General features: G+C 32.1%; 1 protein-coding gene across 1 annotated transcript in view; it reads left to right on the top strand.

The window, feature by feature from the left end:
* Positions 1–19122, top strand: part of LOC106672984 (prolactin-releasing peptide receptor-like) — a 99655-nt gene that overhangs the window by 38717 nt on the left and 41816 nt on the right. The window contains exon 4 of the mRNA XM_024229930.1: positions 17298–17459. Coding sequence (XP_024085698.1) covers positions 17298–17459 — 162 coding nt within the window. The remainder of the gene's footprint in view (positions 1–17297; positions 17460–19122) is intronic.

The raw sequence follows: 19122 nt of genomic DNA, 5'->3' as shown, positions 1-19122 counted from the left end.
GGTTCAAAGATACATGCAATTCATAATGTAAATGCGGCTTTACTTGACAGAAATGCACAGACCCTACAGTAAACATGGAAAAATCCCTAACAGACATGTATAGCGAGGTTAGCAAGACTTGATAACAGAAGTAACATGGAGAGGTATCAGTATTTAAAAATCTAAGGAATATGACTTAGCACCAAGGATCAGAAATTAAAAATAAAATAAAATGAAATAATGGTAATCATTTTAACAATAAATAAAGAAAGATCAAATCTTCACTAGAAAAAAATCAAGCTCGCATTTTATGTTGTAAACATAAAAAAAGTCGTTTTGATAAACACATAAAAACTTAAAACACATAATTATTTAGAGAGAGTGAGATGCGGTCTGGTGTGACGCAGGTTTTAGAAAAACATTTTCTTTTTCGTGCCAACGTTTCGATCTTTATTGAGATCATCTTCAGGGGACGAGGATCTATAAACATTGTTTACATTTTACAAGTACATGTAGGATGTGAAAAAAAGATGATGTCAATAAAGTTCGACACGTCGGCACGACAAAGAAAATGTTTTTCTAAAACCTACGTCACACCAGACCGCATCTCACTCTCTCCAAATAATCATTAACTAACGGTCACTAAACGCATTTGCATTAAAACACATAAAAAACTTAATGTTGTAATAGGGACAGATTTGTTCAATGATTATTGCGATGAATAGAATATAGGTGTAATTGTATTTACTAAATTTCCTTTTTTTTTTCTTTTTTTTGACAGTTTTATTAGGACGCCAAATTTTTAGTATTGTATATTATTGTAACACACACAGTAACAAAAACATGTCAGGTGAAATATAAGTAAACCTATAAAAACATTAAAACATTTAGAAATATCAAATACTTGATAAATTTTGAGATATAACTCGAAATAAATTCGATTGATTACATTTTTATTATACATAATAGTATATTGATTATAATTATTTTACTAACTGTACGCTTAATATTTAAGCCATGTATATATATCATTTAATCCAAGGAACAAAATATCGTTGATTATTAGGCAAACTGTTAAATTGTGAAAGTGAGTGGTATTTTATATCAGATTACACAAAATTGTAAGGTTGTGTGAATTTTCGTATTTCCCTAAAAAAACAAAAACAAATTATTTATCGTGTCGAAACCCCCGTCAGAATCAAATCCGTATATTTCACCGTAAAAGATTGACTTTGCAATGTGTAAGAGGGTCCGGATAAGATAACGAGAAGCCTACATCCCCGAGCGTGGGATTGACAATTCCCCAGATAACGGATAGACTTGGTCCTGCGACAATCAGATAGTTTTACCCAACTTGTTTTCTTTTTTGCCCCATTTTTTTAACGTCACTTGTCGCCCGTATTATACAGGCTAGCAATGTATTGCGGTGACAAAGGTTTTTTTTCAAACGTTATTTATTTATTATATAATTGTTATATATAGTACTTTGTAATGGTGAAAACCAGGGGCCAAAAAAAATTGTNATTAAATTACATATTATTATATAATTTTACCATCTTATACATAAATCAGTGTCGGTATTAATTCGTTCTTATATAATTATAATATATAATGTAATTATTATATTACATATTATTATATAATTTTACCATCTTATGCATAAATCAGTGTCGGCATTGGTTCGTTCTTTCCTAACAGCTTTGTCTGATGATCATTTAATTAATTACGAATTTTGCACTGGTTTTTCTATTTTATTTGTAGAAATATCTTTCCACTCTTTAGTTTATTTTATTATTTTTTTGCATTATAGCTAATTATTAATTGTTTTCCTTTCATGTATCAATAACTGATTTTTCTCTTACGATATAATAAAATAAAATACTATAGAAAATATAGGATTTTTTAAATTATTAACTAGACTAAGAGGATTAGATAATGTTTTGTTCTAAAATAAATTCATATAAAATGAAGTTTCTAAAGAATTTCGTTTATTTCCTTGTATATTTTGTTTCCACTAGACAGACATTCTAAACTGACGTTACAGAACAAAAAGAGACTTTATACTGCAGAACTGGCACCTATGTAAGCAGGAAAGAATTCCAGTTTATATCATAATCAGACATTTCCTCACAAAAAATCTCCTCACATTTAAGCCAGTAAATCAGGTACCAGGTATGAGAAAAAAATATTTACCCGACACTGTAAATATGTAATAGCGCACTACCGACACAACATGAAAAAGTGATAGTTTTAAATTAATTTCTTATCCATTAATTAATCTTTATATAAGACATTGGTTGAGATAAAAAATTCAGTATCACGAGCGGGATTGGAACCCCCGACCCTCGGATAAATACGCCGCTCCTCTACCATCTCAACCCCACCTTAAGAATTTTCCCTCCTTTTGGGCATTTTTCAAATGTCGTGTAATTTATTCGATTGTCGGCGACAAATGAAATGGCCACGGAGAGCTTTCGTAAAGTTATACATTATTTTACTTCTTAAATTCATTAGAGATAGGAAGTTGGTGTCCGAGTGGATCGAAGTCACGATTGTTCAAGTGATAGAGAAGCGGCGTATTTATCCGAGGGTCCTGGGTTCGAATCCCGCTCGTGACACTGACGCTTTATCTCAATCAATGCCTTATATAAAGGTTAATGAATTGAAAAATTTGTTATTTGGTCAATCGGACCACGAACGGTAAAAATTTAATTTCTTATAACCTGCAGTATCCACTATTAGGTATGGATGCAAGGCATTCTGAGACGAACTTTCAGGCCGCTTCGAATATTTGAAGGCCCCAAGAAAAATGAATGCTCTTATTGAAAATGTGGACAAACTTGGTTTCATAAAGCAATATTTTAAGTTTTGAAGTAATTAAAATTTCTATTGATTTTTCTTTACAAGAGGATTCATATCTAAGATGATTTAATGGTCTTAAGTCAAGAAGATATCGTTCTGTTACATAGCCAATCCACGATGTCGACGGGTAGAGACGACCGTTTTATTACTCTTAGCGTTCTTGGGAACCGTCATTTAACGGCTACTTCAAGGTAGTCAACTCCAAGCTGTCCGTAATGTAAGGGTGAGCTCTAAAAAAGTCATCAGGAGGCTTCGAGGGAATAGCCTAGTCTCTTGACGTAGTGACGTGAGATACCAGCAAATATTAGATACCAGTACTCGATACTAGTACCGAAAAATATATTCGATACTACTCAAGTATCCCCAGAAATTATTCGTTACTAACGAGTACTTAATAAATACTTTGTCTTTTATTCATAAATGATCAACTTACTTACCATCGATTTGTGGGTTAAATACGCTCACGCGTTTAAATATACAGAAATTTGCAGTTTTTTCATATTTTTAAGTGTATTTTTTCATTCAGTGGGCACGTATGTAAGAACAAGGAAAAGCTGTCAACATATTTCAACAAAATGGATATTTCAATTTTATCTTTAACGAGTTTTGAAAAAAATTGATCAACGGAAAATGTTTGAAAAGATTAGACGTATTCCCGCATAGTTTACAAGAAGCCGACGATTCAGTGTTCTTAGTAAAATAACCGCAAGCCTTACTTTTGAGAGGAGACATGTTTTGGTATATACCTATCAGTAGGAAGGCGAACAGTTTTTAGATACTTGAAGACAAAAGCATTTTATAAGAAATCACTGAAATTGAAAGTGCAAGGTGCGACGCGGGAAAGAATTATGAGTTACCACCTACCAATTCGAAACCTAGATTAACTTTGTTGACACATTCCCAGTTTGATGAGAGGTAATTCGAACAGTAAAAAACAATTCAATATTACTTGAACATTCAAAGAAAAATCGATTTGAGTATATTTTCCGATATTACAAAACGTATTCGATAAAGTACTTGTTTCGAATGACAATATTCGATACCAAAAGTACTCGGTATCTAAAAAAAACTCGATCTTTACTTATATCGATTGGTATCGCACGTCCGCATCAGGTTTTCAATTACTAAAGAAACATAGAATTCTAAGGCGACTATTCCCAAATCAGCATCAAGCATGTTCACTTGAATAATGGGGGTTGTTCTCTTTAACACTAAAGGATTTAATAATAAACTTTAAAACTAAAAATACACATGGAAATTTTGTCTGACATCAGCCGATACATGCCGGTTGTAGATGTAGATGTAATTTTTCATGGTATACTGCGCCCTTTAAGAGCTATTGTATCCCCCGTTCTCTGCCTAAAACACATCGGTGAGTCCTATTTCATCAAGAAACTTGATTAATAGGCCCGGTTTCAGTGGTTGAAGCTCTTCTATGGTAACATTATACATCCCAAAACATTTCCTCCTGCGGGCTAATGTAGCTCCGCAGTTTGTAAGTAAATGTGTTTGTTACTCTTCTGCCTCCTTGCAGAATCTGCATGTGCCATCTTAGATTGTTCCAATTTTCTTTAAGTGACCATTTAATCTGCAGTGTCTTGTTAGGAACCTGTTAGGATGCGCAGTCTGTTCCTACTTCCTTTGACACATTCTGTGATTTCTTTCTTACCAAAATTGGTTAAAAGATTCTTGGATTGTTTATGTCCAGTGAGTGAATTCCATTGTTCCTTCATTTTCTTTTTGTCCTTCTGTCTGAGATATTCGGTAATAGTGTGGATTCCTATGCCACAGAAGGGTTCGGGACCTATCAACGAATGGCTGCCCTTTTCCTTGCAAGGGTGTCCGCTTTCTCGTTGCCTTCTACTCCCATGTGTCCTGAGACTCAGCAGAGGCTGACTTTATTCTGCACACCTAATATGTTTAATTTGGTTTTGCAGTTCAGCACCATCCTTGAACTAACGATAGTTGAGCTTAGTGCTTTGATGGCTGCTTGGCTATCTGACATCACAGCTATATTCTTATTTTTGTACCGTTTACGTAGATTGAATTGGGTACATCTTTCAATTGCATGAATCTCAGCTTGGAAGATACTGGTGTGTTTTCCCATGGGTTCTGAGTATTTGGTTCGGGACCAAATACTCCTGCCCCCGTACCTTCTTGTGTCTAGATCCATCTGTGTAAGAGAGGATGGTGCCATTTTGCCGGTTGTAGTAACTAGCGAACTCCCAGTTCGATGAACGGTAAGTTTCGAACAGAAAATAACAATTCAATATTATTTGAACACTCGATGAAAAATCTATTTGAATATTTTTACCGATACTACAAAAAGTACTCGATACAGTACTTGTATCGAATGACAATATTCGATACCAAAAGTACTCGGTATCTAAAAAAAACTCGATCTTTACTTATATCGATTGGTATCGCACGTCCGCATCAGGTTTTCAATTACTAAAGAAACATAGAATTCTAAGGCGACTATTCCCAAATCAGCATCAAGCATGTTCACTTGAATAATGGGGGTTGTTCTCTTTACAGATTAGTGTCGGTATGGTTTTCGCATAAATCGTCAGTTAAAGTTTAATCTAACAGTAAATTATTCAGAAATCGTGAGATGCGGTCTGGTGTGATGTAGGTTTCAGAAAAACATTTTCTATATCGTGCCAAAAAAAATGTTTTTCTGAAACCTACATCGCTCCAGACCGCAACTCACGATTAACTAACTGAATAATTATCGATTAACGGTCAGTAATCACCACACTTTTCTAACAGTAAATTATTTTCCGGTGTTTTAATGAATTTTCTTTCAAACCATCAAAACCAAATAATTTTTTTTAACTCATAAACTTCAAATCTCGTTTAATTTGGCCCAGATTAAAATAAATGTGACGTAATTAATGTATCCATAAAAATTCATATAGTTTGAAATAAACTAAAAAATACGAGTGTCCTGTTTTTATGGTGTTAGAGTGTATTTCCATACACCCTTCCTTCCTCTTCACCATTGTGGCTAAGTTCATTTTATAACTATTTAATACATAAAAAAACTATAATTATTAATGTAATTAAATGTGGAATGTAAGCTTAAAAATTAGTTATATACTTAATATAATACTTTTTCCTTGTTTGAAGAAATAGCCAGAACTAGTGTTTGAGAAAACCAGTAATAGAGAGAGAGACTAGTAAGACCCTGTCAATTAATCCCTTTCCCAATTTATGGAATATTGTTAGAACTTTAAAATTGTCAAATAATTTACAGTTAAAAATTTACGGAACAGAAAAAAGAGGCAACTATTTAGTCGCAACACATTTTCTTACGGCCACTTCGTAATTTTAATCGTGATAATATAGTTTTTGTTTATGATTATTTAGAGGTCATCAATCATTAATTAACGGTAAGTAAATACTATACATACGTTTTTTGTTTATTGGATACAAGTTTATCAATAATGTGTGGTGATTAGTGACCGTTAATCGATAATTATTCAGAAATCGTGAGATGCGGTCTGGTGTGATGTAGGTTTCAGAAAAACATTTTCGTTATCGTGCCAACGTTTCGATCTTTATTGAGATCATCTTCAGGGCCTGGGATTTACAAACATTGTTTACATTTAACAAACACATTTAGGATGTGGAAAAGTGAATTTATACAATTCAAAATATATTTTTTATATTCAATCAAAGACGCATCTCACGATTTCTGAATAATTGATCAATAATCAAATTATTTAATTAATAAAAAATCGCTGTACCGAAAAGCATTAAAAATAAACTGAATATGACAAACCCGCAATTAATAAAAGTCTGACCAAATTGTTGGCTCATGTTGTAATTCATAAAACAAAAAAAAGTAAAACGTAGGAAATAAATAACAAAATATCAGGGTCCATTTTTTTTATTATCTTTGAGTGTATCAATAGTATTTGGGTATTATTAATTCCGTTTGGTTAGAATTTCATTCGTTGTATTCCGCTTTGAATTCTCGCTTTTATCTAGATTTTATACCACAATATAGAAGAAATAAAACAGTCACTCAAAAATTTGTCAAAGGGATTGGAAAAAAAAGGGATCCTATGTATTCAAAGCACACTTTCATACGATAGCAGATTCGTGTATGGTACACAATGATTAATTTTTCATTAAAGCGTTAAGCTTGTTGGTACCGGCTTTCCTGAGTAGGAAAAAATCTCCCTGTTAAACTTACCAAACAACTTGTATAAAAAACAAGCACACGCTGTCAACAAACACTTTACATATCAACTTTTTTTGTAGAGCGGTTCAAAAATATCTATCACTAATAACAAAACAGTATTGACTGACAACTTACCATTGAAACTCTTATAGACAAAGTAATGTTGTACAAAATTATTATATTTAAACTGTTATAAAATGTTTTTTTTTTAACTTTATGTAGGGTGTTTTTGAATAATTTTTTACTTTGGTCGATATGTTTACTGTGGACCAAAGAAAACCACATGTTTTTATGAATATTATTTCATTTTGTCTAAATTTAAGAATCGATTTCCGACCGATAAATATTATAAAACAGTATTTATAATGTGCTGTGGTAGTTGCGGGACTGCAGAAAATATGCCAGTCCATTCTTCCTAAGAATGGGATAAAAGGTATAAATATTTAGTAAGATAAAGATACATATCACCAGACGCCTCGTCGCGTTCCTAGAAATAAATGATACTAGATTAAAATAATTTAAAATATGGCTTTTCTTATCGAAAGGTGCGATTTTAAATTGACATAGATTTCCGAGCGTATTGGCTTTTATTAAAAATGTGATGTATTATTTAGCGAAAACGTTAGAATATTAGTAACTATAACTGTTTTGATTTAAATGATAATTTACGTAAGATAGTTGCCAGTAATAAATGAAAATAAATAAATAGATATACGTAATCTTAACTCTTTTAGGGTGTACCTACATAAAATAAAGAATAGAAGGACTAATTTATGTGGAGCATGCCAGATTGAAGAAGATATTAAACATGTTATTGTGAACTGTAATATAATGAAATATTCTGAAGAGAGAAGATTGTACCCTGACAGATTGTACTGAATAAAGAGAGTTGCCAAACCAATAAACTACAGATCGTTAATTTTCCAAAGATGACGGCTCCTAGTAGAATTTTTATATAGCTGTGGGACTAAAATTAGATAAAATGTTCTTTATTTGTTGATTAATTTGTTGATAATTTATTTGTTAAATAATTTATTAATTATATGTCAATATGTTAATTATTTAGTTAAGAATAAGCTTCTTATTTATTCTACTCAAGTCAGTTTAATTAACATTAAAAAATATATTATCTCATTAGATCAGCTCGAAATTTGGACAACCGAAGGAATGAGCACATGTCTTGTTTTATGAAAGGTATCCAATGGTGGACACACAAGGCCATTTTAAAAAAGGTTTTTTTTTCGAAATAAAAATCTTCAAATTTCTGAAAAACAATGTTGGAATTTGACTGATAACGTGTGAAAATAAATAAAAATTTATACGTAACTTCAATTTGTCTACTGTCGAAAGCAGTAATGAATTATTAAATTAATTAATCTTTATATATAAGGTATGGGCTGAGATAAAAAAAGTCAGTGTCAAGAGCGGGATTCGAACCTACGACCTTCGGCTAAATACGCCGATGATCTACCACTTGAGCTATCGTGACCTCAATCCACTGAGACACCAACTTCCCAGCTCAACCCACCTTTCGAATTTTCCCTCCTTTTTGCAATTTTTCAAATGTTGTGTAATCTGTTTGATTTTCGGCGACAAATGAAACGGCACGGAGATCTTTAGTGAAGATATACTTCATTTTACTTATTAAATTCATTTGATTTCGTGGTCCAATTGCCTAAATAACATTGTCAATTAATTGATCTTTATGTAAGGTATGGGCTGAGATAAAAAAGTCAGTGTCACGAGCGGGATTCGAACCCCGACCTTCGGCTAAATACGCCGCTTCTCTACCACTTAAGCAATCGTCATTTCGATCCACTCGGAAAAATGGCAAAACGGAGGGAAAACTCGAACGGTTGTAGGTTGACATGGGGAGTTGGAGAGGATCTAAGACACGATAGCTCAAGTGGAAGAGCAGCGGCGTATTTAGCCGAAGGTCGTGGGTTCGAACCCCGCTCGTGCCACTGACGTTTTTATCTCAGCCCATACCTAACATAAAGATTAATTAATTTACCGATGTTATTTGGTCAATCGGACCACGAAATCTAATGAATGTAGTAATGAATTCCCCAATGTGCCACTCTCCAATTTTAGTCCACACTATTTACACAATTTAGAAGATTTGCTTATTATAATAGGAATAATAGTTGCGAATAACAATTTAAAAAGTTGAAGTAATCAAAATTAAGGTAGTGCTAACTTATTTTATTTTTTCGTCTTCCATTTGATTGGGTAATTTTTAAACTGCTGTATTTGCCGTTTTTTTTTATTAAATTTTATTTTTCGTATAGGTCTAAAATTGTTACAGTTTGGTATAGCGATATGTCGTTGACAATGCGTGGGAAGTTGAAAGGGAAAAGGTGAAGGTATTGAGAAAGAGAGAAAAAATAAGACTGCCTTCTATAGCTGCGAGTGACAATTTGAACGACAACATTCAACAACGCCGTTGTGTAACATAAGTCCGACAACTTTCTTTCAGAAATACCTATCTGACACCGATCTGGTGAAACATAAAACCTTTGTTTCTTACATCATTTTGCTAAAATTGTTCCCGCCCTGTTATAAACCAATTCCTCGAGGCTAGAAAAAGTAGAAAGAAACAGGTTCAAGTGGGTCGGTGTTTTGTTTCCAAAGTCGCTAGCTCGGTTCAAGAGCTTGTTATCCTTCCTTTTCATTCGATTAATTACATCACTTGCTTTCTGAATTAATTAAAACTTAGTTCCCTTTCTCGGTGCACACCCACGGTTAAGAGACGGTAAAAACATTATATATTTGCCCGTTTAGCTCTGTTATGCTTTAAAATCGTTTTATAGTTAGAAAAGATTTTACGATGTTAGTCGTTTAAATGAAACCACTTTCTTATACGAGAAAATATGATTTAATAAAAACATTCAAATTAGTACGATTACGATCACCAATTTGGTTTCGATCCTGAAAACTTTTCGGTTTTGAAAAACAAATTGTAAAAGGAAATTGTTCAAATTAAACTTTAAATTTGTTTTAAAATTGAATTCCGTATACAATATTGTTTCATTTTAATTTAGCCACTATTAAATAGTATAATTGCATAACAACGCTTTTCAACCAATATCATTAACGACCGACAGAGCATCAAGTTAGAGTTCAAAGGCTTAAAATGTAATAAGTTGTTCAGTAATGGCGTTCGCGATCCATGGCTCGTTAAATCTTCTGTCTCTGTCTGACTCTAAGACAAACTAATTAACTCCAAAACAAACAAAGGAGGTAGTTATAGAGGTGGATGAGGACAGATACGTACTTAGAAAGCAAAATAATTAGCTATAGAGGTACAAAAAGTTAAATGTGCACCTAGATAATAAGATAAATGAAGTAATCGATTGATCTATAGAGATAATGTATAGATAGAGAAATGCAGAGATAAATAGATAAATGACTAAATTGACTGTTTAAATTAAACCATGAAGTTGGAAAAAGTGAATATTAAAAACGTAGGTACCAACGTTAACCTTATAATATTAATAGATATGGAAACAAAGAGAGAGATCGAGAGAGAGAGAGAGAGAGAGAGAGAGAGAGAGAGAGAGAGAGAGAGAGAGAAAGAAAGAGAAGAAAAAGAGAGATAGGGAAAGAAAGAAAAAGAGTTTAAAAGTAGTCTCAATAGAGAATGAATTGAAAAATGAATGAAATGTGAAACGAACCATGGTTAAAATGTTATAGAGAAAAAGAAATATTATTTTCTTGTATTGTATAAGAGATAGAAAAAGTGTGAGAGAGAGAGAGAGAGAAAGAGAGAGAAAGAGAGGAAAAAGAGAGAATAAAAAACGAGTGAGTGACAGACTGACAAAGAAAAACAGAAAGAAAAAGAGAGAGATGGATTGATAGAGGGAGATTAAGTGATGGTACGTAAAGGTAAGGGAGTTTGTCGTAAGGTAAAAACCTTAATCTCTTTCCAAAATAGAATAAAATTTTCTATTTGGAAATGTATAATACGGTATTAATTATTAATTTGATAATTGATAGCTTACATGGTTTATGTATGTGATTACATGGAATCAAATCATTTAATTGCAGAAAACAAACAATGAAACAGTCATAAATCCAAATTATCAGAGGAATTTTTAAATGTTTAAGTATTGGTTTTTCTGGTGTGTATGTCTGCTGTATGTCTACAACCTTACGGGATTTTTTCTCCCAAAATACCACTGAAGCACGCACTTTTCTACCCTGCAAAACGAATAGCGATAATTGGCCTACCAGGGTCACCCAAGCGGAAAAAAAAATACTGTGCAAACATTAGCTCGATATAACATAAACTGTTTGTTGCATCATATTGCACCATGGCACTGTTATCAATTAGCTGACAAAAATTATATTAAATTACATATTGACATAATAGATTGTACTTTACTTGTATTGAAATGTTGAGTTTGGGGATTTATAAAAAAAGGGAATTATCCGACCAATTATCGATCATAGTAAATAGCGTAAATTTTGTTCGTTAAACATTGTCTAAATGTTCTGCGAATTATCAAAATTAACAGTGTTACTTATAAATACATCATTCAGGTAAATCGTTTATTTCTTTCTGAACTGTTTTTTAAGCTAAATTCTTTAAATAACAATTAATCGTTGTTATTTCTTTTTACTTTTAGTTTTCGGACCGGGTAAGTATTAATAAGTGACAAAATCGGTCTGCTGTCTTAAGAATTATATGTTTAAAAACCTCCTTAATCATTTGTGTTATGAAACCATGTTGAAAACTAGCAAGCAACATTTGTAGGAACCCAGTTGGAAATTTTCCTATTTAATGATTTCCCTTAAAGCCTTGAACCTTTGTTATAATTGTGTTGTAGTTTGTTCCATCCAAATAGAAACCCATTCATGCAGTGTGATTTTACATTAATTAATCATACTCTCACAACATGACAGTTGACAATGTGTATTAATTATGTATGCGATCAATTATCTACTCTGTAATAGTCCATAACAGCGTCAACTTTATTAACTTATTTGACATTTTTTTCAACAAACAGGGCTATTTAATGGATACTAGTTATTATTATATCTAATTATTCTTAACTCAGATTTTTCTAATAATGTAAGAAAAAAATATATAACAGCACAACTATCAAATGTTATACATTCAAAAAATCTCTGTAGCCCAGAGTTTGTTGTTTACTTGTTAAGACTTTAATGTTCCTGGCCTTTATACATTAATCTAGGTTTTATTTTATGTAAACATGCTTTATTAATTAATTGATTCAAAACGGTTATTAAAATATTATTTGTAGTTTAGTTTATGTACAATATAAAAAAAAACAGTTGACTTTAATAAACTGGATTTAATTGTAAATTATTATAAATTTTGACAGTTTTAATGCTACATAAAAATTATTTTTTCTTTTTATATTTTAGGGTAATGAAAAATTACGTATGTCTAGCTAGTCAGAATATGAGATATTATATGATCAAAATGTGAGATAAAATAAGAAAATGCTTTTGAATAAAACTCGGAATTTTACATAGAGTTATTGTTTCACATAAAGGTGTAGACGAAAAGTATAAAGCCTACAAAAACACTAACCGACTTGACAAATGTCAAAAGAAAAAATTATAAACCTAAAAGATTAGTTAATCTTTAAGTAAGGTAATGATTGAGATAAAAAGTCAGTCTCACTAGTGGGATTCGAACCCACTCAGACACTAACCTCCCTTCTCAACCCCTCCTGTTATTTTAATTTTCCCTCCTTTTTGTCATTTTTCAAATGTCGTGTAATCTATTTGACTCTCGGCAACAAATGAAATGGTGAGCATTAGTAAGTATACTTTATTTTGCTTATTAAATCGATTAGGTTTCGTGGTCCGATTGACCAAATAAATTCTTTTGAATTAATCTTTAAGTAAGGCAATGATTGAGATAAAAAAATTCAAAAGGTGGGGTTGAGATTGGAAGTTGGTGTCCGAGTGGATCGAAATCACGATAACTCAAGTGGTAGAGCACCGGCGTATTTAGCCAAAGGTCTTGGTTTCGAATCCCGCTCGTGACACTGACTTTTTCCCTCACTGATTGCCTTACTTAAATATTAATTAAATGAAAAGAATTTATTTGGTCAATCGGACCACGAAACCTAATCGATCTAAAAGTTTAGTTTCCAACCAGTTCTCCACTACTACCTACATAGGTCTATTTTGGAAAAATATATGTAGACTTGTAGATAGAATTTCATATGCTTTTTTCAGAGACTTATAAATCTATCAATCTTTCCTATTATATACTGGTTTTGACCATTTCTTTAGTTTTTCATTCTCAAGTCATTTCTTCAGCTCCAACTAAAGGACACTCCCAGTGTACCGAGATCAGGTCCCGTGGGTAAAAATGCTGCTCCTTCTCACATCATCTCTTGGAACCAACCTCTATTTAAATTTTGAGATAAAATAATACGCTTTTATTGCTTTTTAGTGATCTGACAACCCAAAAGTATGTAGATTTGTGATCTTTTCATTTGCGTAAAGTTTCTAGTTATACATCAAAGAAGCTTCTCTGTTCATACAGTGATAGTACACAATCAGGAAAAAATATAGCACTGAATACAAAGGCTACGAAAAATCTAGTATGAACTAGAAACCTTCCCGTTTCCAATTGTTTTATGTATTCGTACCCAAAATACTTACAAATGGGTTTTTTAAATAAAAAGAAGTCATCTCAATAAAGTAAAGTTCTTCTAAGTCATATAGGAGGGCTTAACATACAACTCAAGTCAAAACGCATTAAAAAAATTTACATTCTCATGTAAATACATTTCCGTTATTACTGGAAATTCCATGAACTATGTCGGGATCCGAGCCAGAACCGCGAGCTAAAAAAATTAACGAAATAAGGGCCTAATAATAAAATAGGCGGGAATAAGCACTAAATGAATAAATTGGATAAATAAAGTCGCACGAAAACACTCTTTAAATATAAAAGAAGAAATGGGAATATGAAATTATGAACTATGCTGAAAAGAATATGGTTTAAAAAAGAAATATTTATTCGTAAAATAGAAAATTGTATTAAGTTTATGTTAACGATTAGTTTAAAATTGAAAAACAAAATCAACTAAATTAAATTACGAATGTGATTTTTTCATATTATTCCTAACAAAGTTTGGTTAATATGAGGTCCTTGGTTTTCCTTAGCGTCTACTATGCTTGGCAGAAATCCATAGATTTTTTTCAATTGTACATTGTATAGAAATTTTAGCTACAAAATTTCGGCTTTAGGCTAGTATGTTGTGAACACGGAAATCTGTTCGACTTTAGGAGTTATCCCATTAGATTTATTTACCATCCCAAAGGTAAACAGGACATAGGTTATATAAAGAGCAGGAGAAACATCAATCAGTTCCCTGTAAACAACAACTCTGAAAATGTGTTTCAGTATATCAAGGCTGATAAGAAATTACTGCTGTTAGAGGAATTTCAGTAAAAGACTTTTACTAAATATAGAATTTCTTTAGGAAACAGTACAACAAGGATATTTCTATAAGCGTATTATTTTATGTGTAAATACAACTGGTTGGGAATAAAAAATATTGACTACTGTTGTATGAACAATTTAGTTTAAAAAAAAATATTTTAGTCATTCCTCCATTCGAACAATGACAAAAGCAATAACGTAATTATTATTTATATTTGTCTTTTGTATTCTATAAAAACTTTAACATAAGAACTCTAAAAATTACTCAAGACGAATCCAAATAATTTTTCTATTTTTTACCAAAAAATTTTTTGCCCTAATTTACCGGCAGCGTCTTTTCGGTTTATAACAATTTTCAATGTCTAATTTCAATTTTAACCATCCTTTATATCGGTCACTTAAAACGTTATAAATTCTAAATGTTGTTGACATGGAATGAAAGAAAATTTATTTAGCTTTCCAACTACTGTATTCACTTAAACTGATTTATAATTTTTTTCGGAAAGTGTGGTTGAGGTGAAAAATTAGTGTTCTCCCTCCTAAAATAATAATGGATGATAGAGGGAATGATGGAACTAACATACATTTTTAAATATATTTGATTTCTAATAAAACTTAGGTAATTTCATAAAAAAAAGAATGTATTTTTTACAACGATGATAAAGTACGGAGTTAGTATGGTATTTTAATAAAATTTGTCACCGGTTTTTTTCATAATCCATTATTTTTATTTTTAATACAATTTTGATCTAAACATTTGTTTAATTAACCTTCAAGGTTATTTTACCTCAACTCAATTTTCCAAATTGCCTAACGACCCGTCGTAAAAGAAACAGTTATTTCAATTCGACGTTTTTCTCTTAATAAACACCAATGGTAAATAAAACTTCAATTATTTCAAATTGATCCGTGACTTTCGATAAATAAATTGCCCATTTGACACGGTTATTAGCCTCATTCATAGCTCTAAAGAAACATAACTCTCCGGGCTAGGGATGGAATTACAATATCTTCAACAAAGGCTTAATTTATCGTTGTTCACGGTGATAATGATAGTGATGCTGGAAGGAAGTGATGGTATTTGTTCCGCAAACACTGAAGCCTTCTGTCTTAGTGTACTTTCCTAAGTCCTTAGGTAGGTACAATCGACTCCGACGATACTTGTCGTAAGATCTACTAGGTCATTGATTGTAGTTTCCCTGGGTTTCCTTTGTATCCCCGGTTATATATCAATGATCAGTTTCTTCGTAAGCGAAGATGTTATGAGTGGGTGTTTCTTCCTCCTTATTGCATAGCCTACAAACAGGGTGGGTCATTATGGAAAATATGTGGTGATTAGTGACCATTAGTCGATAATTATTCAGAAGTCGTGAGATGCGGTCTGGTGTGATGTAGGTTTTAGAAAAACATTTTCTTTATCGTGCCAACGTTTCGATCTTTATTGAGATCATCTTTAGGGCCTTGTGTGTTGTCTGCATTTCAAAAAAAAAAAAAAAAATCAACTAGAGAATTTTTTGAGTTTGAATCCATTTTGTGAGATTTGTTTTTGTTATCCGAAGAATAGGTTCAGCCTATACATGGTCTTCCAAATCTTCTTCTTGCTACCAAGATATCATCAGGTTGTTGTGTTTCCCCAGAATTTGAATATCTTGATTGCATTGATTTATTAATTTTGATGTGACATTTGTACATGGTAATGCTTTAATAGTTGCTTGGCTATTCGATCTTATAAGGATTTTTTGTTTATTTACGATTTATTTTTTGTCTTTTACGATTTTCGCAGTCACGATATCCACTTGCCGGTGACCTCGATGCCTCATTGTCACAATAATATTGCAAACTTCTGGCTCAATATGATATCTTTGCATGGTTGAAAAGAATACATCTGGATTAAAATGGAGAAAAAACAAGAAAGTTGTTTGTTTACATAATGAGTAATCTTTACTATTCTGAAGTAATTCTATTATTGCAAATGAGGGGAAATCTTTTTCTGTTTGTATTTTCTATTTTGTGTTATCCACGTGACAAGAATATATCGGTTAATTTAATTAAAATTAATAAAATTAAAATAAATTACAAATATCCCTATTTTTACGAAGGTTCGCAACAGCAGAGGTCATATCAACCCTCACTCAGGGTGTCGGTGTTTTTGAAAAAAAGCCCATTTGTGAGGACCTTTACCTTACAGTGATGGGGGCCGTGCCAACGACTAAACCGTTGCGGCCACTGATACCCCCTTACAAATATCCCTATTCATTTTCGAGCATTTTACAATAAAAGTAGGTTTCTAGTACAATTGACGGAGTTATTTTCATTGGACTGTGATACATGGATTTGTCAGTATTTGTAGGGGACCTAATATTTGGATAGCTTGTTTCTGCTGATCTTTGGTCCAGCAGTTTAGTGAGCCATAAGATAATTCGTGTCGTCTAGAAAATAGTACATAGTGATTATTTTAAATACTTTATTTATATCCAATATTATATATTATCTAAAATATAATCCAATTAGTAAAATATATTTAGCAAATCGGATAATTCAATATTTCATTGGAAACAATTATGTGCTTAAATTTGAAGGTTTGTGTTGGCCTGTGTAGTTTTTGTAAAACATGCGAGATGTTTTGTTTTGATGTTTTAATGTTTTAGATCCAACATACAAATGGTGTTTAATTTTTGTCCAATAATTAAAATCTTAAATGTTTCTTATATGTAGATGCCCTAGGAGCTATTTGGACCTCTTTACATGCCCTGAGAAACTTTCCCTTGTTTGGTTTAATTTTGTCAACGATAATTATTCTTTTTTTTTTATACGTGTGTGCTTTAGATACTGCCGTGCTTCAGCGCGTCAAGCCAAGGCTCGGGCCGTCTCGGAAATTGGAGGAGCGAAAGAACCTGCAATGGGAACGAAACGTGCCAAGAGACACTTCTCCCAACGTCTGTCGTTCTGCCCAGTTCGAAACCATCGCCGCCGTTGGTACATATCAATGTGAGTATTAACAAAAAAACGGTTTAAATTTACAAAAAAGTGGTAAAAAACACGAGATGTAAATAATAGAACTTTCTTGGGACCCATCGTAAAGGAGACGGTTGGTAAAAAACAAAAATAATGAAGTCCTTGTCTTTTCCTCTTTTTTCTCTCCCTTTCCGTAGGATTGAAGTGAAGAGTGGAAAAGTCAAGACTTCTCTGCATCCTTAATGGATGTGACTTCTAACGCTAAACTCCAGGCTTTCACAAAAACAATTTTTCTTCCGGGTTAAAACATTCCTAAAAAACAGGTTAAAATGTAATTTAAATATTTTAGAAGTAATTATACACGACAAACATATATGAATGTGAAAGTAGTAATAATTGTAATAATAATTCAATTATTTAACATAAAACTACAATAAATTTATACCTGAATTGGAAAAACTTATTGTTTAAAACATTACCAATTGGAAACCTAAAATGTTGGAAGTTTGTGCCGTTCATGCTTAAAAGCGATTTCACCTGGAGTATGACAAAATTATACTCTAACCGTTTTTTCCCCACACTTTACTTGTTGGTATGGCTTCGTCCTTGTGTATCGAATAATGTATACTTAACCGTTGTGTATTTATTTATTAACATAACCCTGCTAACATAGATAAATTATATAAATTAATGTATAAATAGTAATAAAGTAATATAATATATTAGTAGTAAGTCGTTAATTTCATTTAGTTAGTATTTCAATCGTTGGAAAACTTTAAACACTCCCTTTTTTTTAAAAATTTTATAGACTAAACAAGAAATAAAAGTCCCCTCAAAGTTCATTGAACAGGTGCTGTAATAATGAGAGTACACTTTCATACGATAGCGCCCTTACAGAGGATCTCTTGTATGGTATACCATGGTTTATTTTCCATTAAAGCGTTATGTTTGCTGTCGCCGGCCTTTCTGAGTGTTCTTCTTTTCATTCGAAAGAAAAATTTCCCGTTTAAACTTAACAAACAACTTAAAAAAACAAACAAAAAACAGGCGTTGTCAACAAACATTTTTCGATAACGCGTAATATGATAAAGACCACAAAGCATCTAAGAGAAAAGCGTTTTTTCGTTTCTGAAATCAATTTTATGTTTTATTTAATCTTTATGTAACGTATTGGTTGAGATAAAAAAGTCAGTGTCGCGAGCGGGATTCGAACCCACGATCGTCGGCTAAATACGCCGCTGCTCTACAACTTGACCCATGACTTTGATCCACGCGGACACTAACTTCCTATTTCAACCCCCCTTTCGAATTTTCCCTCCTTTTTTTCATTTTTCAAATGTCGTGTAATCAGGATTCGTTTCTCGGTGACAAATCAAATGGCCACGGAGAGCTTAAATGAAGATATACTTAATTTTACTTATTAAATCCATTATGTTTCGTGGTCCGATTGTCCAAATAACTTCTTTCAATTAATTTCTCAACCAATACCTTACATTAATTGAAAGAAGTTATTTGGTCAATCGAACCCGGAAATCTAATAGATTTATGTTTTATGATTAATCATAATTTTGTCATTAATGGTTGATAAGAAATATAGCGACTGAGCTAGTAATTTTGGTACAAATTAATAATAGTCAGCATAGGTCATGAATCATAAAAACAAATATGTGTTGTTATTGTTACCTAATATTTTCCT

Source organism: Cimex lectularius, unplaced genomic scaffold, assembly GCF_000648675.2.
Source record: "Cimex lectularius strain Harlan isolate CLEC.00 unplaced genomic scaffold, Clec_2.1 scaffold416, whole genome shotgun sequence".
NCBI classification, from domain to species: Eukaryota; Metazoa; Arthropoda; class Insecta; order Hemiptera; family Cimicidae; genus Cimex; species Cimex lectularius.
Note: the sequence above shows the minus strand (reverse complement) of the source record. Positions and strands in the feature narration are given on the sequence as shown.